Below are 8333 nucleotides of genomic sequence, written 5' to 3' on the forward strand. Positions count from 1 at the left end.
ATCTTCGCATGCCCTGCGGGCCCAGTTATCTTCTTATCGCTTCCTTAACAAGGGGTCCCTTGTCACCACGCCGCGCCGCGTTTACGATTGCTTCCTTCTGTGTGCGCGTGTCACGGCTACTGGCCGGCCGGCCAATTTGGGTATGTTTGCCCCCGCAGCAAATGGGCAGACGACGGCAAACAGGAGTGTCGCTTCCTGGTACCCCCCAAAGGCGGCGGCGCGTGCCCGGAAGACTCGCTTTCTCTCGTGTCGGCTACCCAAGATCTCCTTGCCCTGTCACACTCGCGAGTGACCGCAATGACCGCAAGAGCGTTCTGAAGCGTAAATATTTGCGAAAGCCTCGAAAAGATAAGGTAAATCGTTAGCCCGCTGTCGGATCATCGAAAACTAATCTTCCCGAGTAAACGCGCTATAAGTTCGCAGACTTTGTAACTGGCGCGTCGGTTGACAGGCGCGCTGTGCTTCGCTTTTCATCCTTATTCACTTCACTCATTCTCTCAATCATTATTAAAATTAAAAAAATATTACTATCTTAATAGACAACTATGGTCAAACAATCACCATACGAATTTCACGACATATATAGCGTACAGGGTCCGGGCTTGATTGATTGATATGTGGGGTTGAACGTCCCAAAACCACTATATGATTATGAGAGACGCCGTAGTGGAGGACTCCGGAAATTTAGACCACCTGGGGTTCTTTAACGTGCACCCAAATCTGAGCACACGGGCCTACAACATTTCCGCCTCCATCGGAAATGCAGCCGCCGCAGCCGCGATTCGAACCCGCGCCCTGCGGGTCAGCAGCCGAGTACCTTAGCCACTAGACCACCGCGGCGGGGCTACAGGGTCCGGGCTAGACAAATTTAAAGAACAATATACGCTGAATATAAACGGCAACTGCGCAATAGCGATCGAATGGTCAATTCGATAAACGTTCAGCCGCAGAACACAAACGAGAGATTCAATATGGACACAGGAAGCAGGGCCATACTGAGCCCTTCACGGTTGTGCCCCGCTTCATGCCACGTGACCTTGCCGGAGACATGTTCGTTTCCTAGACAACCGGAGTGATTATGGACGTCACACTTCGTAGTACCAGCCGCATCTACCACCCCACCACTCACGGCTGTCAGTCTGAGCACCTGCTACGGCAACTCGATTTCAAGCGGGCACTTACGGGAATAGGCCGTACGTTAATGCTACAGTGTAATTCCACACCTTGCAGCATTTACTGAAATCTGTCCAACTATAAAGTCAAAACAGATAGCGTAAGCCGAATCATACCAAGTACAAGATTAAAAGTAAGTAATGTCAAACGCATGATGGTGTGCTCAATATGTAGCTTTTTCGAAGCCTCGTCTGTTTTAAAGTTGTTGCTCTACCAATCGTTCACGCGTTCCAAATTTGATGGTGGTCACAAAATACTCAGCCAATGTGCTCGCTGCATATCGCAATAACATCTGTGAAGTTCCATATATGAAAGAATTCTTTTTTCTTCTCATCGGCCATCCCACACACATCGACAGACTAATGATAGTTCTTAACTGCACTTGCACTTTCAAAATGAAACTGCACAGCCACTAATCAGTACTGCACTAAAACAAAATGCCGATCAATAATTATCTGCTCTTTCCCCTTTATACGCGTGAGGAGACGAGTACCACTAGCCACGGTGAAATCGGCAAACGTCGTCGTCGCTACGGATTCCACCCCACGCGGTATTTACAAGGTGGTAAATTATATGCTCGCTCCACCAGTAAAGGCAACTTGCATGCACTTCCTCTACGCTTTCATGCTTATTCCAATAACGCAAGGCTGACTTGGCACTTTGAAAAACAAACTGAACACATACTCGCTCCAGTAAAGGCAGCTTGCATGCACTTCCTCTACGCTTTCATGCTTATTCCAATAACGAAAGGCTGACTTAGCACTTTGAAAAACAAACTGAACACATACTCGCTCCAGTAAAGGCAACTTGCATGCACTTCCTCTACGCTTTCATGCTTATTCCAATAACGAAAGGCTGACTTAGCACTTTGAAAAACAAACTGAACGCATACTCGCTCCAGTAAAGCTGCAACTATGGAAGACTCAACTCACCGGTGAACGAGATCAGAAGATGGCTCCGGCGGACGTTCAGGCCAGCGTGACACGCTGTCCGGCTGCCATCCGAAGCTCGGCGAGCGACGAGCCCGACCGGAAGAGAGAGTATCTAAGGGGAGTAAACGCAATGAAAGAAAGAAAACGCGAGCAGGCAATTAGTTTTGGCAGCACTTCTCTGTCTTCCGTTTTACACTGCCAAGTGTTAAGAGGAAGTACAAAAACGCGGCACACGTTATTTCGACAGAACGATATATCATTGCCATACATCTCCGTAACAGTTCTAAAGCTGCTACAAGAGAAGCACGGCCACAGTGTCTTATTGGCATAAACGCAACGAATGCATAAATTTCACATGGCGTTTCACAAAGTTCTTCGATCAGTTGCGTGAAAGGTATGCAGTCGTAGCGTGCCGGCTTTTCGTCAGCAAGTCACTGACACAAATAACGCAGGACTGCAGAGGCTGTCGCTAAACAAGCTAACAGGTGACCAGGAAAGAAATATTGCATCACTACCGACGAACTACGCTTTGCCCACGAATGATTTGCACTATTCCAAACTTGAAATCTCCGGCTGTTGGGATTGTCATGCACGCTCACTGTTTACTGCGAACAACGCGTCTCACATGGCGTCGAACTTGCTCCTCTCGACGGCTGAGATGGAGGCGGACGTGTTGGCGAGCGCCTGCTCCAGGTGCCGCTGGTGGATGCTCAGCGCCAGGGCAGTGCTGTCCCTCCGAGATCGGCGGTGCTGCTGCCGTCTCGGGCCCTGGCCCAGCAAATTCTCGGAGAGAGCGCTTACCTGCGAGATCAACGCTGCATATCAACTCGTGGCATGCGGGATGAACAGTAGTTCGGATTCGGACTATGCGCGCCCGCGCAGTCCTACGTGCGTCAGCCCATAAAATAAAATACCGCGAAAGTTCAGGCATCTGCATGATACAATGCCGCGGCGGGTATCAAACCATGTATCAGATCAAAGCCGAAGTTGACACGGACGGACAGCATTACACAGGCTAGTCAAAGAGCTACTTCGCATCTAAAATCCTCGAAACACGGGATGCTGCTGGAGCCTATGCTTCAATAAGCGGACACATCTTCTTCCAAGGCTGCCACTCAGAGTTGCAGCCTTGGAAAAAGCAAGTCTGTTTATTGAAACGCTGGCTCCAACAGCATCCCTCGTTCCGAGGATTTTAGATGCGAAGTAGCTCTTTGACTAGCCTGTGTAATGCTGTCCGTCCATGTCTCCATGCCAACGCGCCGCACCCCGCTTCTCTCGCCGCAGGTGTTGGGGCGGTGCCAAGTAGGTCACACCTTCCCCCGCAGTGCGCGGTGAAGTCACTCTCTCCCTCGCCAACCAAGCACTCGCCGCGAGTCACGTCTTTCTCACTTCACCCTCTCCACCACTCACAACGTTCTAGCGCACACCGAGAGAACATTTTCCAGCTCGTTTATCTGCGATGGAGAGGACGCCGGAAAACGAAGCTCTTTCGCCCGCCGAAACATGCGCAGAAGCAATTTGGCCAAACCCGGGCATCGCCGGCGTTGTGAGGGTTAGCAAAGCCGATCGCGTTCTCGAATGGCGACGAAGCACGAGCCAGGGAAGCCGAACGCAAGCGTCGGCAGCAGAAGACCGACGAGGCGCACCGCACGAGCCAGAAACGCCGATCGCGTCCGTTCGCCACGCTGCTGCTTCACATACTATCAGGGTTCTCTTTGGGAAGATGCCGTTAGTTTTTTTCTCGTTTTTTTCACATCTCTGGTGTATTACAAAGGAGGAGGGGGAAGAACACACAGAGAGAGAGAGAGAGAGAGAGAGAGAGAGAGAGAGAGAGAGAGAGAGAGAGAGAGAGCCGCGGAGGCTGTGCCACATACAGAGAGACAACATCGTCCGGCTTGCTTTGCGAAATTCTCAGCATCCTCCCCACTCTATTTTGCTTTTTCTGCACTTCGTTTATTTCTTTGCAGAGATGCGTTACGGCAACTTGACTGCTGATGATAAGAAATACGCCGAAACTGCAGCGCAGTTCCTGCAACGATTTGTCATCACTTAGAGGTACCACCTTTCCTTAAACTTCTGATCACTATGACCAGCCTCCTTAAGCCCCCCCCCCCCGCCCTTTCCAACAAAACAAAGAATCGTTATGTACCGCATAATTGCCGCTCAAGGCGCGCAAGGGTTAGTGGCTGAATCACGGTGTGTAACGCATCATGGAAGTTACGCAAGATTTTCGAACAATATGTTTAACGTGGGGAGCCCCAGATTTTCGGACATGGTGGCAAAAGATAAAACAAAACGAACACTGCTTGGTTAAAGTGCACCGGACGTTAACTGAACAAGAGCGAAAGACGAGGCGCAGTGGCGTTGCAACAGCTACATCAGCCGTTAATCAGCAGTTAGCAGCGAACACCTGTCCGATACGAGACCGCTGTTCCCGGCAGAACGCTGCTGCAGCGGTGCCAGTGGCGCCCTCTGATGGCGATCCCGTCAACCAGCGGCCAATGCAAAGCAGACCTCGTTTGACTACTCCTGGGACATTAAACGAAACCCGCCAAAGATTCATCACGGCCGCTCATTCAATATTTAACTTTTGTTGGTATTGGTTAAACGAACAAGGTCGCGGTACGTGCCTCTAATGTATGAAATACATACCAAACACATGCTTTAATGTCAATCTTTAACAGAAGTTTTCGGCTGGGCAAGCTAGCTTACGTATAGTCATTTTTGAAGGTACAGAAACCACGAGGCTCAAGAAAGAGCTGAATATTCCGGCTGCAACTCGAACATTGATATTCGCCCTGTTGTAAACCGTGCTAACAGCGAGTAGAATGTAGTTCGATCAAAAAAAAGTCACGACTAACTGGGAAATTCAAATTTTCCCGAAACATAGTGATGTTTTGACGTAGACGGCACATTATGATGAACCAGCGAAAGCTATACACGGCACAGACGAAAGAAGTGACAGTACAAAGTGTTTTTACCTGTCCTGTCACATGTGCGGCAGTTCACGCTGCTTGGTCGTAATGAACACGGAGCTCACGCCATGCTGTCTGATTATTGATCTTCCATAACTCCAGTCCGGTTGTACCTTCCATGCGAATGACCGTCACGTACTACGTCTACAAAGCGATGCGTCGGCGCGAGAACGTATAACAGTCTTGAACAAGAAAAGTGAATTTAAATATTTAATCACATCTGAATTGCATCCATCCTGCGAACTATATAATTATTTAATTATTGCGGTGATAGGCCGAACTGGGCCGCGAGCCGTTGACCCTACACGGTGCAGAATTTGCCATGCCTTATTCGCAGTGTTCATTTACATGTGTGCGCGTAAATGCACGCATACAAAACACGCGAAGCTCCAGTTCGAATATGTCATCCCGTGTTCTTGCTTAGCACTACTGGCTCTACAAATATAAAACAAAGAAAAAGGAAACGGCACGCGAGGCGAGGCTTTCATGGTAAACGTACGAGCTGTAAGTGCGGCAAAGAGAGATAAACGATACTTCGAGCAAGAGGCCTTCCTTCTCTTAATGTCATCGTGAAATTTAACTGTGAGCGCGGAGTGTACGCGGTCGACGCTCCTTCAACGAATTCGGCAGTGCACTTTTATTTCGGCCATCGTCACGAGAACGCGTAGGCGAATGAGTGCCTCATACGGACCTCCTGCTGCAGCTGGCGAGCCTTGTCGGGCACGGGCTCCGTGGGGCCCTGGCTGACCGAAGGTGCGTAGAAGAACTCGGACTCTCCCAGGAGCGGTGAATCGTCCGACGACCACGAACAGTCGAAGCGCCGACCCGGGCTGTCTCCGTGGAGCTCTGCGGAACGTCACACACAGGGGGAGAGAGAAACGAAGCTTCTCTTGGGAGCATCCGGAGAGAATGGCGGCAATGTAGTGCGCACGATACTGCCGGAAATGCGCGGTTTAAAACCGACTTTCACACACACACACACACACACACACACACACACACACACACACACACACACACACACACACACACACACATCACGCGCGGTAGTTTGGTGTCTACGGAAGTGCGCGTTTTTCTTGTTCCCGCCCCTTACGAACTGCGTAGGAATGAAATGCTGGTTCATTCCCATCAAGAGCAATCAATCAATAACGTTTTTTTCTATTTTTTCACAATAAACCTTACAAGAGGAGGATATAAAAAAAAGCGATCCTGTTGTATAAACAGTTTTTTTCGTCGTATTGTTGCATTTCTTATGGCGGAAGCCTTATATGCTGAATCGAACGTGAACATTGATCTTTGGTGGCGTCAGCGTCCCGCGACGTCGGGGACGAGTGATGCGAAAAATCCTCATCACGTGACGGCGTTACCATATGACGTCACAGAACATTATATGAGAAAAAAAAAGAAAAGGCAGGGAGGTCAACGAGATGTCAAGATCCGGTATGCTACCCGGCACTGGGTTTGGGGAATCGGGGTTTGAAAGAAAGTGGTAGGTCAAAGATGGTCCGATCTTAGAGACAATGCAAAACCAGGAAAGGCGTCTCCGATCTTGAAGGCGGCACATAACCACGTTAGGGACAGAAAGCTTTCGAATAGTGGTAAAGCAGCACCAATAAATGCACAGGCATGACAAAGATAATTTTTGCCTTTGAGTTGTCGTAAGCGAACGCATAAAAAAACACTCAAGATTTTTTTTTTCGGACAAAATGCACAATACGCCCACGTCGCTGGTTCCGGTACAAGTTCGCTCCACCTCACGACTCTACAGAGCAGCAACTCCATGTACCGAGGAAAATTTCAGCAGGAGCAGTGAAATGCGTCCAACATTTCCTTGTGTCGCTAAATGTTTACATACGCAGAAAACAAAGACCCACCATCCTCGGGGAAAACCTCGTGGACGACTTCCAGCTGCGCCGTGTACAGCAGCGCCTGCAAGTCGGCGCCGGAGAAGTACTCGGTGCGCGCCGCCACGGACTCCAGGTCCACGTCGTCGGCCAGGAGAAGCTTGCGGCTCAGCGCCGACAGGATGCTGGCACGCTCAGCCTAGCGGTGTTCGGAAAGCGGAGAAACAATTTGTAAAACAAACCTCGTTTCTTTGCGATAGCAAGTTAAGCTTAGTGTCAGCACTGGTTTTTTAATCTTCTCGTACATGAATAGAGATGTGGGCGAGTTGCCTCATGTTAACGGTTACATGGAGCAGCGTGAAGCGGAAATGCATCTAAAGGAGAGCCGAGAAAACAAAAGAATGTCGAACACGAGCCCTGTGAAGAAGATTTGAACAAAACGTAACAGCCCTGAGAAGAAGAAATGAACTAAATTAAAATAGCGATGTCCACAAAAATAGCTATTCCTATTTCCGCCCTTCTGTATTTCGCGCTGCACATTTTCGCGATCGCCCCGCCGCGGTGGTCTAGTGACTAAGCTACTCGGCTGCTGACCAGTAGGTCGCGGGATCAAATCTCGGCTGCAGCGACTGCATTTTCAAAGGTGGCAAAAATGCTGTGGGCCTCTGTGCTCTGATTTTGGTGCACGTTAAGGAACCTCAGTTGGTCGAAATTACCGGAGCCCTCCAACACGGCGTCTCTCATAATTTATGGTGCCCATCATCGTCTTCTTCTTCACCATCGATCTTTTTGAGCAGAGGCGTAGCCGGAATTTCAACTGCAGAGTTCAACCATACTTTGCGTATGCTCGTGCATGCGTTGGTAGTTCATACGTGCACACAAATAATTGAAAATCATCGAAAAGGGGGAGGTTAAGCCCTCCTCCCTGCGGGATACGCCAAGGTTCTTGAGTGTCATGTGAGCATCCGTGAAGGGTTTTATGATTGATATGTGGAGTTCAACGTCCCAAAACCACCATATCATTATGAGAGACGCCGTGGTGGAGGGCTGCGGAAATTTCGACCAACTGGGGTTCTTTAACGTGCATCCGTTAAGGGCAGATGTAAAATTAGTTCACCAATAGCAACTTATACATTGTGTCTGCAGTGGCTTTAGTCAGTTTGAAGTCCCTCACTGTCCTGTCCCATGTTAATGACATTGTCTCTGTTAGTCATAAGTAAACTACAGACTTCAGTGATAACCCGCACCATTTCCTTCTTTCGCATTTTATTCGTCGGTTGGTTTAGTGATTAACGAGGGCAAAATATGAAAGAAGTGACGGCGTGCATTAAGGCAGACAAAGTACATGAGCTTTATTAGAAGGTTCAAGTAAGCGCTTATCTGGATAACCATAAAAAAACCGCCGT

General features: G+C 49.1%; 1 protein-coding gene across 1 annotated transcript; it reads right to left on the reverse strand.

Moving 5' to 3' along the window:
• Positions 1 to 2083: 2083 nt before the first annotated feature.
• On the reverse strand, positions 2084 to 7126 carry LOC142796044 (uncharacterized; the record flags this gene model as incomplete). Its single annotated transcript, XM_075886185.1, has 4 exons — positions 2084 to 2217; positions 2731 to 2906; positions 5772 to 5926; positions 6958 to 7126. Coding segments are annotated over 4 exons (576 nt in total), but the record flags the coding sequence as incomplete, so codon positions are not given.
• Between the last annotated feature and the right edge of the window lie 1207 nt (positions 7127 to 8333).

This window comes from Rhipicephalus microplus, unplaced genomic scaffold (genome assembly GCF_043290135.1).
Source record: "Rhipicephalus microplus isolate Deutch F79 unplaced genomic scaffold, USDA_Rmic scaffold_1046, whole genome shotgun sequence".
Lineage (NCBI taxonomy): Eukaryota > Metazoa > Arthropoda > Arachnida > Ixodida > Ixodidae > Rhipicephalus > Rhipicephalus microplus.